At 41.0% G+C, this 22,765-nt stretch overlaps 1 protein-coding gene across 1 annotated transcript; it reads left to right on the top strand.

The window, feature by feature from the left end:
* The first annotated feature begins 611 nt into the window (after positions 1 to 611).
* Positions 612 to 21,311, top strand: LOC120045018 (polypeptide N-acetylgalactosaminyltransferase 9-like). Its single transcript, XM_038989833.1, has 10 exons — positions 612 to 852; positions 11,375 to 11,564; positions 11,663 to 11,829; positions 12,359 to 12,533; positions 15,360 to 15,557; positions 16,143 to 16,260; positions 18,472 to 18,657; positions 18,777 to 19,010; positions 20,643 to 20,810; positions 20,922 to 21,311. The coding sequence occupies exons 1-10, from the start codon at positions 612 to 614 to the stop codon at positions 21,066 to 21,068; spliced, it is 1,824 nt and encodes a 607-aa protein (XP_038845761.1). The 3' UTR covers positions 21,069 to 21,311.
* The last annotated feature ends 1,454 nt before the right edge of the window (positions 21,312 to 22,765 follow it).

Here is a 22,765-nt window from a genome sequence, read left to right as displayed (position 1 = left end):
GGTAGCCTATATAAGCCCTTTTATCTTTACTTAACAGTCTTCATCAAGCGAGCAAGGTAACATGCGATTAAGGATTACATTCACTTCTCATTAGTAACGCCTTGGTGTTTTGTTCATGATTTTATGAAATCATCTCAAGTGGGGTGACTGAGGAGACCCAGATGGGGTATTAGCCTAGGCTACACTCGCTTCTTTTGTCCTCGATTGTACTACTGGCATCTGGAAACAAGCCCCGCGTTTAGCGCACTGGAGCGAGATATACTGCCATGCTGCTAAGGAGTAAGCAATCAGTCGCTGAGTAAGCAATCAGTTGGGGGGCAGGAGTTCGCCCGACAATATCTTCTCTCTTGAACCAATTTGGAGAGGATGCCCTGGGCAATAGAATGGAAATGTGATTCTACGTTGGCTTATTGTTTTTGACAGCCTTCTTGCCCACTCTTATCCCTGCGGCGAGGATGGTGCTGAATGAACAGCTCCTTTTATGCGCGGGAGCACTGAGGTGGCTATGACGAGACTACGTGCCAATACACATACACAAAGATTGGCCACTAAACTTGGAGTGCACGTGTTATTCTTTCATGGGTAGATGCTGACGGATTCCTCTCGGTTTCATGGCTGGGGCACGGCGGATAAAAACTTTGTTGACTGTAAACATCTGCGTTTTTGTGGGCATTATACTGTTCTCGATTTACTGCAGAATTCAGGATCGCTCAGAGGAATTCATGAAAAACGGCAGGACCACTGAGCAAAGATCTAACCGTAGAAATGGAAAAGTCACTAACTTTGTGGACAAGCAGGCTATTCTTCAAAGGCTCGAGTATCTTGAGGACGTGGTCTACCATCAATTAAACGGTAAATGATTGATTGATGTGATCATGAACATCAAGAGTCAGCTTGGTGTAACTTTATTTCACCCCATGTCTGGGCTTTATTAATGAATTGTATAGTGCTTCGAGTAAATCATGCATTTTACAGTGTTTCGTGGATTTGCCACATCTCAGGTGCCATACAACCCAATGGGTATCGTACTTATCTTATCTTGGAATAACTGATCAACGTGGCCTGCATCTACCTCATCCATATTTACAGTACCATTCCCAGCATCACTTTCAGCCCACATGTCTACCCTGCTTTTCAATCATCCAAAAATAACCTAGACAAAGGGCTGTTTTCCTTCCAAAATACTAGCATTATACAAGTCTAATCCATATGGAGAGTTATAGTTTGTTTTATATAACAATTCATTGTGGATCATTAAAACTATTACAGCATATAGACTGTGTGACTGGCCATAATTATATATTTTTCATTAGATCAGGGGTGGCCAATACTTACTGGAAGATACTAATAAGGTGCTCATCAGCAGCTTGATTAGCTGAATCAGATCAAATCAAATTTATTTATATAGCCCTTCGTACATCAGCTGATATCTCAAAGTGCTGTACAGAAACCCAGCCTAAAACCCCAAACAGCAAGCAATGCAGGTGTAGAAGCAGATGTGTTTTAGAGGACTGTGGAAAGAAAAGCCTGCACATCCAGTAGCTCTCCATGGTTAATGTCCTTGGTCCCTCTTTTTAGCACTGAAAATATGTAATAACATTGTCTTGAGGAGTATAATTAAAATCCATTACAAAGCAGTTTAGAAGGATGGATGGTGTGTCAGCCTTAATAGATGGGTCTCAATCTTGCTCCAAACAATTGTAAAGGACAACATCACCTCTTATTTTACTGCACAAGGACTAAGGACTAAAATTAATGAATAACAAAGTCACCCAAGAAGAAATCTCTATACCCCACTGTCCTGAGGTTATATAATAATAAATAATAATACATTTAATTTGTTTACTGCTTCTCATTAGTGTTATCTCAAAGCTCTACATATAGGCAAAAATACAAACAATGAATACATTTTTTTTTAAACGATATAAACATCACACATTTAGAATCAAAGCAGGAAATAGCAATTCTGAATCCTAAAAGGACTTTCCAGATTAGGACTATAAAATAGAAAGTCAGTAGAAATATGTTGTTTTAAGCAGGGGTGCAACGTTCACTGGGGACGGGGGGACATGTCCCCCCCCACATTCTGAAATGGCATTTTTGCCACCCCCCAGTTGTATCATTGAAATGTGATACAAAACAAAGTAACGGTGTGCTTTAGGACCATGCGGACTCCTCAGAGCGGTCGAGGTAGGCTGTTTGGAGTGTTTATCTGGCTGGATAAAAAAACAATAATAATAATGTATGTCCCCCCACTTCTAAAACCAAAGATGCACCCCTGATTTTAAGGCCGTTTTAAAAGATCCGATTGATGAAGCAGCTCTCAGATGGTCAGGGAGAGCATTCCATAGGCGAGGGGCAAGGGAGCAGAAGGCTCTGTCCCCCATAATATGGAGACGTGTCTTGGGGACTTGAAGAAGTAGGGAGTTGCTGGAGCGAAGAAGGCGAGGTGGATCATTTATAGAAATGAGGTCGCTGATAAAGTTGGGAGTCAATCCATTCAAGGCTTTAAACACTAGGAGGAGGATTTTAAAGTCAATCCTGTAGTTGACCGGTAGCCAGTGGAGTTCAGCAAGGATGGGGGTGATGTGGGCTGACTTCTTGGTCCTGGTCAGCACTCTGGCAGCACTATTCTGGAGAAGTTGTAGCCTCTTAAGTGATTTAGCTGGAAAACCCCGATCAGAGCGTTGCCATAGTCGATCCAGGAGATGATGAAGGTGTGGATGAGTTTCTCTGCATCTGACTGGGAGAGCGATGGTTTGAGTCGTGCAATGTTTCTTAGATGGACAAATTATGTTTTGACTGCAAAGTTATATACAGTTGAAGTCAGAAGTTTACATACACCTTAGCCAAATACATTTAAACTCAGTTTTTCACAATCTCTGACATTTAATCCTAGTAAAAATTCCCTGTCTTAGGTCAGTTAGGATCACCACTTTATTTTAAGAATGTGAAATGTCAGAATAATAGTAGAGAGAATTATTTATTTAAGCTTTTATTTCTTTCATCACATTCCCAGTGGGTCAGAAGTTTACATACACTCAATTAGTATTTGGTAGCATTGCCTTTAAATTGTTTAACTTGGGTCAAACGTTTCGGGTAGCCATCCACAAGCTTCCCATAATAAGTTGGGTGAATTTTGGCCCATTCCTCCTGACAGAGCTGGTGTAACTGAGTCAGGTTTGTAGGCCTCCTTGCTCGCACACGCTTTTTCAGTTCTGCACACACATTTTCTGTAGGATTGAGGTCAGGGCTTTGTGATGGCCACTCCAATACCTTGACTTTGTTGTTCTTAAGCCATTTTGCCACAACTTTGGAAGTATGCTTGGGGTCAATGTCCATTTGGAAGACCCATTTGCGACCAAGCTTTAACTTCCTGACTGTAGTCTTGCGATGTTACTTCAATGTATCCACATAATTTTCTTCCTCATGACGCCATCTATTTTGTGAAGTGCACCAATCCCTCCTGCAGCAAAGCACCCCCACAACATGATGCTGCCACCCCTGTGCTTCACGGTTGGGATGGTGTTCATCGGCTTGCAAGCCTCCCCCTTTTTCCTCCAAACATAACAATAGGCATTATGGCCAAACAGTTCTATTTTTGTTTCATCAGAACATTGGACATTTCTCCAAAAAGTACGATCTTTGTCCCCATGTGCAGTTGCAAACCGCAGTCTGGCTTTTTTATGGCGGTTTTGGAGCAGTGGCTTCTTCCTTGCTGAGCGGCCTTTCAGGTTATGTCGATATAGGACTCAGTTTACTGTGGATATAGATGCTTTTGTACCTGTTTCCTCCAGCATCTTCACAAGATCCTTTGCTGTTGTTCTGGGATTGGTTTGCACTTTTCGCAACAAAGTACGTTCATCTCTAGGAGACAGAACACGTCTCCTTCCTGAGCGGTATGATGGCTACGTGGTCCCATGGTGTTTATACTTGCATACTATTGTTTGTACAGATGAACGTGTTACCTTCAGGCGTTTGGAAATTGCTCCCAAGGATGAACCAGACTTGTGGAGGTCTACAATTTTGTTTCTGAGGTCTTGGCTGATTTCTTTTGATTTTCCCATGATGTCAAGCAAAGAGGCATTGAGTTTGAAGGTAGGCCGGGAAGTAAATCCACAGGTACACCTCCAATTGACTCAAATAATATCAATTAGCCTATCAGAAGCTTCTATAGCCATGATATCATTTTCTGGAATTTTCCAAGCTGTTTAAAGGCACAGTCAACTTAGTGTATGTAAACTTCTGACCCACTGGAATTGTGATACAGTGAATTATAAGTGAAATAATCTGTCTGTAAGCAATTGTTGGAAAAATGACTTGTGTCATGCACAAAGTAGATGTCCTAACCGACTTGCCAAAACTATCGTTTGTTAACAAGAAATTTGTGGAGTGGTTGAAAAAACGAGTTTTAATGACTCCAACCTAAGTGTATGTAAACTTCCGACTTCAACTGTATCAGATATAAAGTTTATATATCTGTGATGAAATTCAAGCCAGATGGTGACATTTCTGCAGCAGGTTTGGTATTTGGTATTTTATTAGGGTCCCCATTAGCTGTTGCAAAAGCAGCAGCTACTCAACCTGGTGTCCACACAAAATACTACAATATACTACTGACTACAATAGTCATTTACAACATTAACAATGTCTACACTGTATTTCTGATCAATTTGATGTTATTTTAATGGACAAAAAAATTGCTTTTCTTTAAAAAACAAGGGCATTTCTAAGTGACCCCAAACTTTCAAACGGTACTGTATGTGTTATGGCTTTTCAATCTCTGCTTTATCGTGGATTCAGAGCTATCTATCTAATATAACTCAAAGGGTTTTCTTTAATGGAAGCTTCTTTAATGTCAAACATGTAAAGTTTGGTGTACCGCAGGGCAGTTTTCTAGGCCCTCTACTCTTTTCCATTTTACCAATGACCTGCCACTGGCATTAAACAAAGCATGGGTGTCCAAGTATGCTGATGATTCAACTATGTATGCATCAGCAAACACAGCTAATGAAGTCACTGAAACCAGTAACAAAGAGTTGCAGACTGTTTTGGAATGGGTGGCCAGTAATAAACTGGTCCTGAACATCTCTAAAACGAAGAGCATTGTATTTGGTACAAATCATTCCCTAAATTCTAGACCTCAGCTGAATCTGGGAATGAATTTGTTGCTGTTGAAGAAGTCGAGGAGACTAAATTACTTGGCGTTACCTTAGATTGTAAACTGGCCTGGTCAAAACATATATATTCAATGGTTGTAAAGATGGGGAGAGGTCTGTCTGTAATAAAGATATCCTCTGCTTTTTTGACACCTAACTCCAAAAATAAAGTTCTGTTTATTCCAACAGTTTGCTAAGAGCTGGCAGCAAAATTATAGGTCTGCTGTTTGAACCAGTGAAGGCCGCTTTACCACTCTTGGGTAGCGGAATTACTTTGGCTTCCTTCCAGGCCTGAGGACAAAGACTTTCCTCTACGCTCAAATTAAAAATGTGGCTATAAGGGGAACAGGATAACGTTTTTAGAACGAATTCCTCGAATGCAGTCCTTGAGAAGATCACAAAGTTGAGATATGAATACAATACCATCCTTTCAAAATACCTGGGCTCTTTACTTGCTAGAACGCAACAAAGTTATTTTGAACTGGGTGACAAACCACATAAATTATTAGCAAGACAGCTAAGGCATGTACAGGCATCTAGAGCTCTTCACAAAATAAAAGACAAGAAGGGTAAAATAGTAACAGATCCGCAGGATATTAATAAATGCTTTGTGCAGTTTTACTCAGAGCTATATCAATCAAAATGCGATGCTACTGATCCACAAACTATGGAACGCTTTCTCACTGAATGTGAACTTTCTAAACTAGACAGGGGGGCAGCTAATTCACTCGATGCTGGGATAACTTTAGAGGAGATTAACACAGCGATAGCACAATTTCCAAACAGCAAGGCCGCTGGGCCTGATGGATATGTAATAGAATTCTATAAGAAGTACTGCGCCATTCTAGCTCTACTTATGTTGCGAATGTTTAAACAATCCAAAGAAAATGCCAAACTCCCGCAAACACTGTATGAGGCTACAATAGCACTGATCTTGAAAAAAGATAGAGATTCCATGGAGATGTCGTCTTATCTCCCCGTGTCGTTATTCCCCATAGAAAATAAGGTGTTGACAAAGATATTGGCAAACCGATTGAAAAAATATATTTCTGACATCATACACCCTGACCAGACAGGTTTTATCCCTCGCCGACATATATACTACAATTTGAGACGCCTTTTCAACGTAATGTATCATGATCATAAAGTTGAGGCAGTGGTAATAGCTCTTGATGCAGAGAAGGCGTTTGATCAGATTGAGTGGAAGTATATGATGTTGGTTCTGTAGCATTTCGGGTTTGGAAAGGAATTTATTAATTGGATAAGAATTATTTATGCACATCCAATGGCGTCCGTGGTAACCACCCAGGAAATGTCGCAGTCATTTCAAGGGCTGCCGACAGGGGGTACCCTATTTTGCCTGCTCTCTTCGCTATGGCCATGGAACCCCTTGCTACGACGCATTCGTGCATGTGCCGATATAGCTCCGGATTAAAATGAAAGACACGCAGCACAAAATGTCCCTATATGCAGACGATATTCTTTTGTTTTTATCCAAGCCTAAAACTTCTATTCCTCCTTACTTAACTTGATAAACACATTCGGCTCCTTCTCTGGCTACAAGATAAACTGGCAAAAAAGCGAATTGATGCCGATATCCCGGCCTGTGGATATGCAATTTCTGCAATCTACCTCATTTAGAACAGTGATGGACAAGTTCACAAGCCTTGGCATTGTAGTGACAAGAGACCTTGTTCAGCTATTGAAAGCAAATTGGGACATGAATATTTATCAGCTTAAACAAAATATAGATTTTTGGAAAACTCTGCCTATCTCCTTGGTTGGTCATATAAACACTATTAAAATGGTTGTCCTACCCAGGTTTCTTTACCTCTTCCAATGTCTACCCAATTTCATACCACAAAGCTATTTTAAGAAACTGGATTCAATAGTAATTCCATTTTTATGGGATAACAAGGCAGCCAGAATTTCAAAGAAGCATTTATGCAAGTACAAGATAGAGGGGGGCTTTGGCCTTCCTCACTTTAAACTGTATTATTGGGCTGCTAATCGGAACATTGTGTCTTTCGGGAGGGAAAGTTTACCTGGGAAGCGACAGAATGATATGCCTTCATGGCTTTTGATTGAGCAGGCCTCCTGTCAACGTTCCTCACTCCCGGCACTTGTTAATAGGCCATCATATGTGAAAAAAGCCACTTATGAGTCTAATCCAGTCATTTGTCATACTCTTAGGATCTGGAAACAGATGAGGTATTTTCTTAACATACCCACTGTATACATTGACAGCCTGATTTGCCTGAATCACGCTTTCCACCCTGCATTGGATGAGGGAGAAGGGGTGGAGGGAGAAGGGGTTCACAACAATTGGTAACTTATGCATTGATGGTCAGTTAGCTTCATTTCAACAACTTACAGGATAAGTTTAACATGCCAACAACACATTTTTTCAGATACCTCCAAATCAGGAATTTCTTCAGAACACATATCCCACAGTATGGCATTAAGCCAAATAGTCCTACATTAGATAGCCTGATCCTTGTCATACCTCATTCAAAAGGGTCGGTCTCTAGACTGTATGATGTGCTACAGGCCCACATAGAGGTATCCACAGACACCATTAAAAGGGCTTGGGAACAAGAACTTGGTTCAGAAATCCCAGATGAGGACTGGGTAGAAGCTCTCAGGAATATAAACCACAGTTCAGTGAATACCAGACACAACCTTGTACAGTTTAAGGTGATACACAAGTTACATTACTCAAAAGTAAAACTGCATAAAATATTCCCGGACACCTCACCACTGTGGGAGAGGTGCAAGCAGGATGAGGGGACGTTGACCCACTTATTTTGGACATGTCCTAAGTTAAATGCTTACTGGGCTCTCATTTTTGATTACTTATCCTCAATAGAGTTATAGCCCCAGACCCATTGATCGCACTGTTTGGTACAGTTGATGGGAATAACCAGGAGGGGAAGGCTGTCTCTCTTTGTACTCTATAAGCCGAAAGGCTCATATTGCAATTTTGGAAATTGGAGACTGTACCTACCTTTGAAATGTGGTTACGGGATTTAGGGAATGTAATACATATGGAAAATATTTGATACAATACCTCCAATAGAAGTCCAATGTTTTACAAAATATGGCAGCCGATACTGGATATATGGTCTAGTCCCGCTTCATAACTGGGTTGATGATCTGCTGCTACTCTGTGCTGTACTCCACTCAATATTTATTTTTGGCTTAACTACACTGCTTGTAATGACTATATGCTGTCTTCTTATACATGTACCACCTAATAGGATTTAGTTTTATTTTACGTATGTGTGAGTTAAGTTTTGTCCTCTAAATTAGCCATCCCATTCAACAGTACAATGAATGTCAATGTCTGTATTGCTGTCTTTTTTAAAGATTTTTTTTATTGGAAAATAATAAACATATTATTAAAGAAATGTGGCTATAGAGTCAGCTACCATCCTTAGTAGCTTTCCATCTAAGTTGTCAATGCCAGTAGGTTTGTCATTATTGATCGAAAACAATTTTTCCACACTAACTTTACAAAATTCCAACTTGCAATGCTTTTCTTTCATTATTTGTTTTTTTATGCATGAATACAATGGCTTACTGTTCGTTATTGGCATTTCCTGCCTAAGTTTGCCCACTTTGCCAATGAAGAAATCATTAAAATAATTGGCAACATCAAATGGTTTTGTGATGAATAAGCCATCTGATTCAATGAAAGATGGAGTTGAATTTGTCTTTCCGACAATAATTTCATTTAAAGTACTCCACATTTTTCCCCCCATCCTTCTTTATATCATTGATCGTGGCTTCATAATACAGTTTCTTCTTCTTTTTGTTGAGTTTAGTCACATAATTTCTCAATTTGCAGTAAGTCAGCCAGTCAGATATGCAGCCAGACTTATTAGCCACTCCTTTTGCCCCATCTCTTTCAACCATACAGTTTTAACATCCCTCATCAATCCATGGAGCCTTAACAGTTCTAACAGTCAGTTTCTTTACTGGTGCATGTTTATCAATAATTGAAAGAAGCAACTTCATTAATTCAAGTGCAGTGTCTGGATGCTCCTCATTAATTACATCAGACCAACAAATATTTTTAACACCATCCACATACTGTAAGAGTCACAGCTACATCTTTTGTATGATCTCTTATACACTATTTTAGCCCCAGCTGTTGGAACTTTGGCTTTCCTGGATATTGCCACTATATTGTGATCACTGCATCCAATGGGTACGGATACAGCTTAGAACACTGTTTTACAGTATTAGTAAAAATGTGATCGATGTGGATGATCTTGTTCCTGTAGTGTTTGTAAACACCCTGGTAGGTTGATTAATAACCTGAACCAGATTACAGGATCTGGTGACAGTAAGAAGCTTCCTCTTGAGCGGACAGCTTGATGAAAACCAGTCAATATTCAGGTCCCCAAGAAAGTAGACCTCTCTGTTTACATAACATACACTATCAAGCATTTCACACATATTATTTAGATACTGACTGTTCACACTTGGTGGCCTATAGCAACACCCCAAAATACAATCCTTTAGATGTGCCTGCAACCACAACATTTCAATAGCACTTGACATAAGATCTTCTCTAAGCATTACAGTGATATGTCTCTATATACAGCAACACCTCCCCCATAAGCATTTCTGTCTCTTCTGTAGATGTTATATCATTGTATTGCTACTGCTGTATCATCAAATTAATTATCTAAGTGAGTCTCAGAAATGGCTAATATATGAATGTTATCTGATGTTAGCAAGTTATTGAATTCATTATTTACATGGGCTGTTTTCAGCCCTTTCCCGGGTAGCTTATCAGAGATAGACATAATACTGAAAAGAGCAAACAAAGCAAGAGAGAAAAATATGTACATTCAGCTGTCCATTAATCAATTAATTTATATTTTTGTCCATTTAAAAGATCCTTCACCTGTATTAGAGAGACACCACTGTCCTCAACGGTACTCCCGCCGGCTTTGGTCTTTGTCATGGTAGCTAGCAAGGTAGATTACTCTGTTACTCCTCGCAGTTCCAGACAGGGCAGGTCACAGGGAAGATTGAAAACAGCAAACAGCAGGGATCTAGGCAGCCACAAAACCGGGACTATACACGGTCTCAGCCACAATGGCTAACAGCGTCGCGGGCTGTGTTCAAGCCCTCAAGAAAACCCAGCTAGCTTGATATGCAGCTAGCTAGCTGCAACGCATAGCTGCAATGCCAAATAGCTCATCAGACCTGTCCTTGATTGGCAGGATCACTGAACAGAGACTATCAGTCCCAGCAACTGATGCCAACTGCGTCGCGGGATCCAAAGGGTTTGACTATTAAGGATGTAGGATCTTAATTTGATCACTCTTTTGAAGCTGAGAATTTTCCTGAACTGCAGGATATGCAGATGAGCTTTGGGATTTACATAAATTCTCTGAAAACCCGCACTAACACACGGTTATATTAACAGTATTGCACTGTTCATGTAGCCTACTTTTGGCCAGCTAATGGCCTAACCACCGGTCAAGCAACATTATGGACTAAATGTTCAAATCCTGTTGCTGCAGGATTATTTTACTGTGACAATATAGGTCAAATTAAGATCCTACATTTGTATACCACATTTACAGATTCATCTTCAGTATCCAATGTGGTGTTTGTCTGATCCATTTGCTTTCTAAAATCCACCTCAAGGGACAAGCTAATTGAATTAATTAATTAATGCAATAATTAAGTTTCGACTATGTCACTTTGACACTTATTATCAGTGTTTAAATGTATAATCAGTTCAGAAATTGGATTAGCAAGATGCCAGGTCCTGCTGTAATACTGACAGTATAAGCCATTCTACTCACATTACAAGTCAATCATCCTGTCCCCTTGTTGTGTATTCCTCTCCACTAGTAGAGTCTAGATAAAGAATAATAATAACAACCTTGAGCTTCCTTCTACCTGGCTCTCCTGTTTGTCAGTCAGACTGGGAGTTTCTGAAGATGACTTTTAGTATTATTATATACATCCAACGGCATCCTATCTTTAACAGGGAACATGTCAATTATTTCCCCTGTCTACACTTCAATTGCCAACTCTCCAATTCATCTAGATGCTCACATTTTGTTTAGTTTCTCAACGGAAAAGAGACAGCTCAAATTATTGACGAATTGAGATGAAAGGTGTAACAGCTTGCTGGCACCTCAGACAGCAAAATAAGTCTAACATTTTCCTCTGAATTTCCACAGGGCTGGGAAAGCCGGTTGGATTGCTGGAGGGACAAATGGGTCTGAGACAGGGGCAGGCCAGGAACCCTGCAACCCTGAGAAACCCTGTCCGTGACCCAGATGGGGGAAAGTACAAAGATTATGGCTACAACGCACAGCTGAGCAATCAAATCCCGCTGGATAGATCCATTCCCGACTACAGGCCGAAAAAGTAGGTCCTAAACCCTGCCCTCACAGCTTGAAAACCAGAAGATAACATTTGAGTTTAGGGCACTGATGTGACAGCTTCTCACTAAATTGTGTTGACAGGTGCAAGCTGATGACTTACCCAGATGACCTCCCTCAGATGACGGTGGTGTTCATCTTTGTAAACGAGGCCTTGTCTGTGATCCTACGGTCAGTCCACAGCCTGGTCAATCACACACCTGCATACATCCTCAAGGAGATCATCCTGGTGGACGACAACAGTGACAGTGGTAACTCAAGGGCTTTTCCAGTGCGTGTGTGTGTGTATATGTGTGTGGACGTGTTTAACTATACTTGTGGGGACCACAAGAATTGTAAACTAATAAAAATGGACCATCTGGGGAGATTTTGGTCGTCCCCACAATGTCAAATGCTATTTGTAGGGGGTTTAGGGTTAAGGTTAGAATTAGTGTTAGTGTTAGAATTAGGTTTAGGGTTAGGAGCTAGGGTTAGTTTTAGGGTTAGGCGCTAGGTTTAGATTTAGGGTTAGGGTTAAGGTTAGGTTTTGGTGTTAAGGTTAGAGTTTGGGTTATGGTAATGTTTAGGGTTAGGGTTAGGGGTTAGGGAAAATAGGATTTTGAATGGGACTGAATTGTTTGTCCCCACAAGTTATAGTTATACAAGACTGTGTGTGTGCGTGGGTGAGTGTGTGTGTGTGTGTGTGTAAGCGTGAGAGAGATAGTGAGAGAGACTTACCTGAAATTATTGTTTTCTAGTTTTTGCTCCAACACTTGATTCTTTGTTTGTTTGTTTTTTCAGTGGACCTAAAGCTGAACCTGGATCAGTATGTGAATAAGAATTATCCAGGCCTAGTGAAGATTGTCAGAAATAGCAGACGAGAGGGACTTATACGGGCCAGAATCCTTGGATGGAAAGCAGCCACTGCACCAGTTGTCGGCTTCTTTGACGCACATGTTGAGTTCAACACAGCATGGTGAGAAAGAGATTCTTATTTTTCATGCATTATCAATCAATCAGATGCAGATTCTTCCAAACATTGCGGTGCAACACTCATATGTCCTCCAATATGTAGCAACATACTATACTATTATAAGCCTGGAATTCATTACACTGAGACCTGCTGATAGAGTTTGTGCGTCTGAGTCTTAAGACAGTCTGACAGAATAAGAGCACTCTTATTTGAATATCAGAGGTATTCCTTTCCTTCAGTAATGGAAAGACAAGGAGGTACAGTAGTCACTGCAATCCATCTTCATCACGCAACTTTGGAAAGAGCAATTCATTCAGGAAAGGTTACACTAACTCTCAGAGGTTATCCCTATTTGTTCTAAAATGATATTGCAGCTGTGAAATGTAGACTCCTTATTGGCACTCTTTGCTAATGTTATGACCGCATTGGAAAATTCTCTCTGATTGCATCAGTAAATTAGTTTTACACTTACAAAACAGAACCATGTGTCCCATGTGAGGCCATCAGCCTGAGCGTTTCACTACGTGTCCCATGTGAGGCCATCAGCCTGAGCGTTTCACTACATGTGTCCCATGTGAGGCCATCAGCCTGAGCGTTTCACTACATGTGTCCCATGTGAGGCCATCAGCCTGAGCGTTTCACTACATGTGTCCCATGTGAGGCCATCAGCCTGAGCGTTTCACTACATGTGTCCCATGTGAGGCCATCAGCCTGAGCGTTTCACTACAGCCGTAATATAGAGAACTGCTAGCTACATACATTAATATTGATTTGGTTTTGATCTCTGGAACAGGCGTGAAATGGGAAAGGAGGTGTCAAGTGTAAGGAAAGATGAGAAGTGCACCTCACTCTGCTAGCAGTGAGACGTCAGGATGTTTTGATGATGATGAAATATTTGAACAGACTGCGGTGGTCCCGTTTTCCATCTGGGAACAGATGAGATGACAGAAACATGATTTACTGTCATGCTTTCCTTTTATGTCAGCTCGTACACTACATCTACAGCAGAGGTACTCAAGTCCGCCCTTACAAAAAAACGTGACATTTGAAAACATGTCAGATTTGCAGTTTCACATGTGAAAATCAATCACGTGAAAATCTAATTTGCAGTTTCACATATAGAATTGCAACTTCACATGTGAAAATCGTATTTTCAGTTTCACATGTAAGAAACATTCACATGTGAAAATCTAGCTTTCACATGTGGAATTGCAATTCACATTTGGTGGTGAAATAATGCTATTCTCCTCACATGTGAAAAGGTGGTGTTAACATATTGCTATGGAATTGGAATTGCAAATTCTGTAATGTAATTCTGTAAAAAGGTAACTTAGCCTGCCTGAGTATAATAATAAAGTAAATAGGTAACTATAATAATAAACAATTATTTCTAATTTCTGAGCCATCAATTCAGGGTGTTACTGCTGCAGGCTCACGCCTCTCTTCTTCATATGTTGGTCAGTGACCTTTGGAAGAAGCTCAGTGAAAAGAACAGAGAAGTTAGCGCTCCGTGTCTCCTTATTTATCCTGTTTAACATGTTAAAATTAGCGCTGTCAGAGTTATCTCAAGTTAACTTTTTGCAATTTTTGTGTAAAAAAAAGATGTATTGCATTGTCTGAAAGTGTTCAAAATACCCTGAAAACATTCAGAATACATCGTCTATACAGCTATGTCAAAACAAGTCGACTTTGAGGATAAAGAAAGTTACCTGATTTTGCTAACCGTTACTTTGGACAAAATCAAAACAGCAATATTCTTGCAATACTTTTTGTATAAAACACCTTAAATTACAGCTACATTTGAGCGAATTATGAATTTGCGATTAATAGTGATTAATCACAGCAAATCCTACGATAAACTCAATTACGTTTTTGAATCGTTTGACAGCCCTAGCTGACATTAAAATGTAAAAATGCACATGTGAAAGTGTAGCGGACATGAGTCAGTCAAGTTGCTCATGGTCACGTGATGAGGTAGCCCAGCCAGCAACTTCAAAATTATTGTTGGCCCTCTTGGTCGAATGGTCAAGATGTTGACTTCTCCTGTGGTAGACTGGGTTCTAATCCCACCAGTTACAAAAGCACATGTGAAATTTATAATGTCACATGTGAAATGTTGGGAAACCACATGTCTGAGTCATGTGAAAGATTAACATGTGAAAAATCTATGTGAAACTTCACACTTGTCTGAAAATCACCTGTCTGACTCATGAACATTATACATAAAAAAATAAATAAAGATGTGATTTGTTCACACGTGTTCTTTTATCAGCACAGTAAGAAACCCCCAGTTTTAAAATGTTGGTTTTAAAGCTAATTTCCTGCAATTCTACATATTTTGCCATATCTTGTGTGTTGATATGATACCTGGCTGACTCAGCAAAATCAATGGGGTCCCCTGGCAAGGCTCCTGGGCAATTAATCTGGCCAATGTGGCTATGATACATAGCCTACAAGATGAAGATAAGTTAGGCCTACCTATCTAACATGAGGTAGTTGATCAAATGGACATTTCTGACAGGCTATAAATAGCTTTCTAAGGTCTGTCAGTGAATGGCATAACAAGAGGAAAACTGCCCATGCCCTACCACATTGTGAAATTGCACCCTGTTCATGATACTATTAAAACGCTCAACAGCAGTAAGTTGAAAGTCCGACTGAGTTCCTAAAAACATCCATATTGACCCTGTTCTGGGTCTGGATCCGGACCACTTGTTGAGTATGGTTGATATTGTACAGTTACCAGTAAACATCTCAAGCTCCTGATATTACAACATTTATAGAGGTACAACATGCGACTAAAATGTGTCTCCTTTCCTCCTTTGATAGGGCAGAGCCAATCCTAACAAGAATCATGGAGGATCGAACACGTATTATTCTGCCTTCGATCGACAACATCAAGCACAACACGTTTGAGGTGCAGCAGTATGCTAACGCGGCCCATGGCTACAACTGGGGCCTGTGGTGTATGTACATCATCCCCCCTCAGGCCTGGCTGGACAGAGGAGATCAGACGGCCCCCATCAGGTATGGGAAAAATATATATCTTAGATATTATTGGGGGCTATAAGGGCACAAGGCGAGACCCAGATGCAGACACAATATTTATTATGATCCAAAAGGGTAGGCAAGAGAATGGTCGTGGACAGGCAACAGGTCAAAACCAGTTCAGAGCCCAGGAGGTACAGAGTGGCAGGCAGGTTCGAGGTCAAGGCAGGCAGAATGGTCAGGCAGGCGGGTACAGAGTCCAAAAACAGGCAAGGGTCAAAACTGGGAGGACTAGCAAAAAGAATAGAAAAAGCAGGCGCACAGGAAAACCCCGCTGGTTGACTTGAACATACAAGACAAACTAGCACAGAGAGACAGGAAACACAGGGATAAATACACCGGGGAAAATAAGCAACACTTGGAGGGGGTGGAGACAATCACAAAGACAGGTGAAACAGATCAGGGCGTGACAGGGGGCAGGTGCTTTGGCAGCACTCTGGTGCAATACTCTGATGTATGTTGTTTTACTGTAAGGGCTTGAAAAACATGTTCTTAAAATATACAATATTTTACAACTCGCTTTTGTACTGGGTAGTTATACAATATGTAATTTCTCCTGTTCAGGACCCCTGCCATGATTGGCTGCTCCTTTGTGGTGAACAGAGAATACTTTAGAGAGATTGGCCTTCTAGACCCAGGCATGGAGGTGTATGGAGGAGAGAACATTGAGTTGGGCATGAGGGTAAGTTTCTAAGTGGTACATGCTTAAACTAAGAACTGAGGAAAATGTTGTGTAAAGTAATCCGTTAGTTTAAGCTTGGTAAGATGCAAACCCTGTGATCCATTATGTGTTAGCCTAGTACAAAGATATTATAGAGCAAGAAAATCATTAGGTCTTTGTGACTGGAGAGTTTAAGTGTTTGTGTGCTGGAAGTCATGAATGAAGTTCAATTAAGCTCCGTCACAGTAAAAAGGATGTGGGTGTGATTTAATTTGAACGTAACTACAGCAAATTATTCTCTTGATTTTGGCCTCATTTTCATTTGAGTGATCCAAACAGATTTCAAAATCTTTAAAAGGGATCGGCTGCCAAGTATGACTCAGAACAAGTTCAGTTTTACTAGAGAACAGAATGGAAAAATCCATCCTATCATTGACCTGAGGAGGTCCAAAAATAACTTAATCCTGATAGTTTCTGGTGATTTGGTATCAATGTCTTGTTATTGAAACATATGGGGCTGTTCTGACTAATGTCTCTCCCTTCATGTTGCAATCATGTTTTCTGTGTGGCTCTGCTGAGATCATTAAGTAGTCATTAGGCTCTAAGCATACAGGGAGACCAGTTGGCATGAATGTGGATGAAAGTTATCCTGCACCGTGCACCTGGTATTCTGCTGAATAACAAAAACATGCCCTTGTAGTGCACCAAAAACATTTGTGTCAAGTTATTTGTGAATTATTTATTTCACAAAAGGCCTGTACCCATTTGGATTCCTTAACTCTGCAATAATATTACTGAGATAGTTTAATTGTTTTTGGGAGAGGACTATTTTGGTTTGTAGACAGTCAAAAAGTCTGCAGTGACATTGGTGTGGAAGTTGCATCCCAGTGTGAGAATTGAATGTGATCCAGAACTCTGCAGTCACCTACCAGCGTCCCACTGGCACACAGGCTGGTGCGTTGGCATATTTTACACTTCATTGCCCCAGACATGATCGTTATGACGTGAGAGGCAGTGTGTGGGAAACGAGAGGACACACAGGAGACAGCAGGAGAGAGATGGATGTGGAGAGAGGGAGGGGTACGGAGAGGAGGAGAAGAGCCCATGTTTGCACCTATTACTGTCAGCGGGGAATACAATTCTAAAAATGTGGTCCAGGTAGAAGAGACAGTGGGAGTGGAAGAGGGAGACAGCACAACAATAGAAACTCATTGAGAGAGAGTTGATTGTATCAAAAGAGATTTAAGCCATATAATACTATTGTGAGGTACCTCTCTGTGCTGTGCTCACAGCGCTGGAGTATGGAGATGTACTCTAAAACCAACTCTCTGTGCTGTGCTCACAGCGCTGGAGTATGGAGATGTACTCTAAAACCAACTCTCTGTGCTGTGCTCACAGCGCTGGAGTATGGAGATGTACTCTAAAAACCAACTCTCTGTGCTGTGCTCACAGCGCTGGAGTATGGAGATGTACTCTAAAAACCAACTCTCTGTGCTGTGCTCACAGCGCTGGAGTATGGAGATGTACTCTAAAACCAACTCTCTGTGCTGTGCTCACAGCGCTGGAGTATGGAGATGTACTCTAAAACCAACTCTCTGTGCTGTGCTCACAGCGCTGGAGTATGGAGATGTACTCTAAAACCAACTCTCTGTGCTGTGCTCACAGCGCTGGAGTATGGAGATGTACTCTAAAACCAACTCTCTGTGCTGTGCTCACAGCGCTGGAGTATGGAGATGTACTCTAAAACCAACTCTCTGTGCTGTGCTCACAGCGCTGGAGTATGGAGATGTACTCTAAAAACCAACTCTCTGTGCTGTGCTCACAGCGCTGGAGTATGGAGATGTACTCTAAAACCAACTCTCTGTGCTGTGCTCACAGCGCTGGAGTATGGAGATGTACTCTAAAACCAACTCTCTGTGCTGTGCTCACAGCGCTGGAGTATGGAGAGGTACTCTAAAAAACAACTCTCTGGCAACACCACCAGCACAGTATAATAATACACACAATGAAGTGACCCTTTGTCTAAAAAATGTCCAAGCAATTCAGCAACTAGACAATTGCTGATTGTTAACAGCTCTCCATGTGCCTGTGGGCAATTGCCTCTGCAACTCTCTCAACAAGATTCATTTTTAGAATACAAAACTATATTGCACTTGTGCTCAGGGCAGGCTTTGGTCTTTCTTTCTTTCTTTCTTTCTTTTTCTTTCTTGAACTGTCTATGTTATTGCTTAGGTATGGCAGTGCGGAGGGAGTATGGAGGTTTTACCTTGTGCTCGGGTGGCACACATTGAACGCACCAAGAAACCCTACAACAACGACATTGATTACTATGCCAAGCGCAATGCCTTGAGGGCAGCCGAGGTATGGATGGATGACTACAAATCCCATGTATACATGGCCTGGAATATCCCCATCAATGTGAGTCTAGTGTAGTTCCCTAAAGGGGAACAATATTTTACAGCTCAATTGCGTCTACTAACTTCTGATCTTAATTGGTCATTGTTTTTGGTGCTGTGAATTGTTTTCTAACAAATCAGAACCCTGGGGTTGATTTTGGAGATGTTTCTGAGAGAATCGCCTTGAGGAAGAAATTGCAATGTCGCAGTTTCCAGTGGTATTTGCAGAATGTGTATCCAGAGATGCGAGTGTACAACGACACCATCACCTACGGCGAGATGCGGAACAGCAAGGCCAGTGGCTATTGCTTAGACCAAGGACCAGATCATGACAACAGTCCAATTCTCTACCCGTGCCACGGCATGACATCTCAGGTCAGGGGATCTTATGCTGTTTAACAATAAATTAAGTTTTTTTTTTTTACTGTGACACAGGTAGGGTATATCCCAGGATTTTTCCTGTTTAAATATAGCTGGGGGAAATATGATCTTCTGGCTTTCTCTTACACAAGCGCTTACATTAGAAAACATAAATCCCTTCCCCATACACCCTGCCCCCCTGCCCCCTCACACAAAACCACAATACATCCTCCATCCCTGCACTTTTGCTTTCAAGCCCTTCCATTGTTCATCTGACAGTGGTTGTTTGTGATGTTATCTAGCTTGCATGGTATTTCTGTGAATTCCAAATTAATATGCTTGACACAAACCAATTATACACTGTAAGGTTAGGCTATCCCTCTACTCAGAATAGTGCAGCAGCACCTGTGATGGGCTCCACCATCCTCTCTGGCATCTAGTTTCCTGAGTGTTGTTCACTATGAATAATTAAACCTTGGCTTTTGTAATCATCTGTGCCCTTCACTGTGAATGGATTGAAGCTAACTTTTGGCTTATGAAATTAAATATTAGGAGTTGTGTGAAATAACTCGGCAGATAGGATCACCGGGTGTCATTTATCAAACATTCACTCAAACAAAGGTATGTGTGGTCCATTAAACTCATAAACAATTGAGCTTTCACCTGCATGGAACATACAGTCAACGCCATATATACAGTGCATTCGGAAAGTATTCAGACCCCTTGACTTTTTCCACATTGTTACATTACAGCCTTATTCTAAAATGTATTAAATAACCCCCCCCCCCCCCATCAATCTACACACAATACCCCATATTGACAAAGTGAAAACAGGTTTTTAGAAATGTTTGCAAAAAACGGAAATACCTTATTTACATAAGTATTCAGACCCTGTCTGGTGGATGAGGGAGGAGGGCGAACGCCAAGTCTGTGATGGAGTGTCACGCTCATCACAGAGGCGTTGGGACTTTACTCAGGTAAAACTCGAAAATGTCATGGCTTGTGGGGAAACAAGGAATCCTGCTATGAGGATCTGTTATGAGACTCGAAATTGAGCTCAGGTGCATCCTGTTTCCATGGATCATCCTTGAGATGTTTCTACAACTTGATTGGAGTCAACCTGTGGTAAATTCAATTAATTAGACATGATTTGAAAAGGCACACACCTGTCTATATAAGGTCCCACAGTTAACAGTGCATGTCAAAGCAAAAACCAAGCCATGGGGTTGAAGGAATTGTCCGTAGAGCTCCGAGACAGGATTGTGTCGAGGCTCAGATTCAAATCAAATCCAAGATGCTGTAGTATAATTTTGCTTTACTGTCCAAATACATATGGTGTTGATACATGCACACATCCCTGTGATACCAAGGATACATTATCATTAGCTATTATTTCAGCCAATTACGCAGCAAAAAATTCAAGAGGCACTATTACTTACATTTGTTTATACTCAATGCGTCAAGAAAGATCTTTCTCATGAGACAGCTCAAGTATTCTGTACACAATAACATGTACCATTTTTATGTACAGATGTATTAGAAACGTTTTGTAGTGTCCAACGACTATATGGGTGCTTGCATAGGAAGAATTTGTGAAAAAAACCTTTTATGTTGACGTTTACCTGGCATTGACGTGATTTTTTTTAGCTGGCCCGTTACACCTCAGCGGGGCTTCTGCAGCTTGGTCCCCTGGGCTCCACTACGTTCCTGCCCAACACCAAGTGTCTGGTGGACGAGGGACGAGGGCGGACGCCAAGTCTAAATAAATGTGAGGGAATGTCACGCTCATCACAGAGGCTTTGGGACTTTACTCAGGTAAAAAATGTAATGGATTGTGGGGGGGAAACAAGGAATCCTGCCTGCCAAATCTATATTGCTTGTTAATACTGCAATAATAATCACAGCTTGTTCCTCTTCCCTCTGTAGAATGGCCCAATAATCAGCAGAGACACTGGTCGTTGTTTGGAAGTAGAGATGTCTAGAGAGGCCAGCTTCGGCCTGCGCCTAGTGGTCCAGAGGTGCTCTGGTCAGAGGTGGACTATTAGGAACTGGATCAAACCTCCACGACACTGAGGGCGGTCTCACACTCGAAAAGGAGGTACACCATGTACAGGCCAGCTGATGTCTACAAAGGGACATGGGACCCCTGTAGCACTTGTACTATCCTCTTCACAAAGATTGTGTTCCTTTGGATTGAGGCTATAGACTCTGTTGTCTGTCCCTAGAAAGGTCAAGGAATTTCAAAAGCATCTTAACACCAACCTTCAACATCTCAAGCACCTCAAGACCAAGTCATCACAAAGTATGGAGGACACATATCCCTACGAAGAACCATAGAATGTACCATATCCACTACAGAGATTGTCTTAGACAATGAGATTTGTGGTCTGTGATACTGAAGGATTTAGTATAAACGAACTGGCATCTCTTCACAAACCTGCACAGCAAAATCAATGGTGTACATTTAACTCTGAAATGTAAAATTTACACTATTTTCAGTGAACATATGAGTCCCACTGAACTGGTGTTCAATTAACACGTTTGAAAGTGTTAAAGATTTAACACTGTTGCAGTGCTCCCCATTCAACTCTTAAAGTGTTCAAATGAACTTGATTGTGGTGTTTGCATAGCTCTATTGTAGAAAAATAAGCAACACCTACAGTGTAAAACATAACACTTGGTTCAGAGCAGGGCTCTCCAGCGCTGTTCCTGGACAGCTACCGGCCTCTCGATTTTTGCGACAACCCTAATCTGGTGCACCTGATTCTAATAATTAGCTGGTTGATAAGATGAATCAGGTTAGTTACAACTGGGGTTGGAGCGAAAACCTACAGGAGGGTAGCTCTCCAGGAACAGGGTTAGAGAGCCCAGATTTACAGTAAACTGGACTCCCTTTGCTTAGTGCTGATGCTGTCACACTTTCTCCGTGTAAGAAATGAACAATTGTTACAGTATATCATTTTCGGGTTTTAACACTGTTTGGTGTAAAGCCTAATTTGCATATTTATTTGAGTGAATTGTAGAGTTACTACCCATGACTGTATTTGTTAGTGATTTGTTAGGGTATTGAATTCTTTCATTTTAAAGGCATGTGGCTTTCACCAAGTGAGTACCTAGGCAAATGCAATCCTTAAAATTGGACTCTATGACAATACAATACATACAGTGAGCTCCAAAAGTATTGGGACAGTGGCAAATATGTTGTTATTTTGGCTCCGTACTCCAGCACTTTGGATTTGAAATGATACAATGACTATGAGGTTAAAGTGCATACTGTCAGCTTTAATTTTATGATATTTGGATGCATTTGCTGTTTGTTTTGGTTGTGTTTCAGATGATTTTGTGCCCAATAGAAAATAATGGTAAATAGTGTATTGTGTCATTTTGAATAATTTTATTGTAAATAAGAGTGGTGTTGTAGTACTCAAGACAGTCCGGTTTCCGGACCACATATTGAGTGTCTCAGTCTTGTCTCGGTGTCGGATACATTTGTACTCGGTCTTGACTCGGTCTTGGACAGTGAGGACTCCTAATTTCTTCCCGAGGCCAGCCGAGACCAGCGGATTAAAAAGCTTCCATTCAGTCAGCGCATAAAACCGCTTTGCCAGGCCAAATATATACACTTCTTTCTTGAAACACTAATACAGTGCCTTGCAAAGTATTCGTCTCTTGGCATTTTTCCTATTTTGTTGCATTACAACCTGTTATTTGAATGGATTTTTATTTGGATTTCATGTAATGGACATACACAAAATAGTCCAAATTGGTGA

The sequence above is a fragment of the Salvelinus namaycush genome, chromosome 3 (assembly GCF_016432855.1).
Source record: "Salvelinus namaycush isolate Seneca chromosome 3, SaNama_1.0, whole genome shotgun sequence".
NCBI lineage: Eukaryota > Metazoa > Chordata > Actinopteri > Salmoniformes > Salmonidae > Salvelinus > Salvelinus namaycush.
The sequence above is the reverse complement of the archived record's forward strand: the minus strand, read 5'-3'. Positions and strand labels throughout refer to the sequence as shown.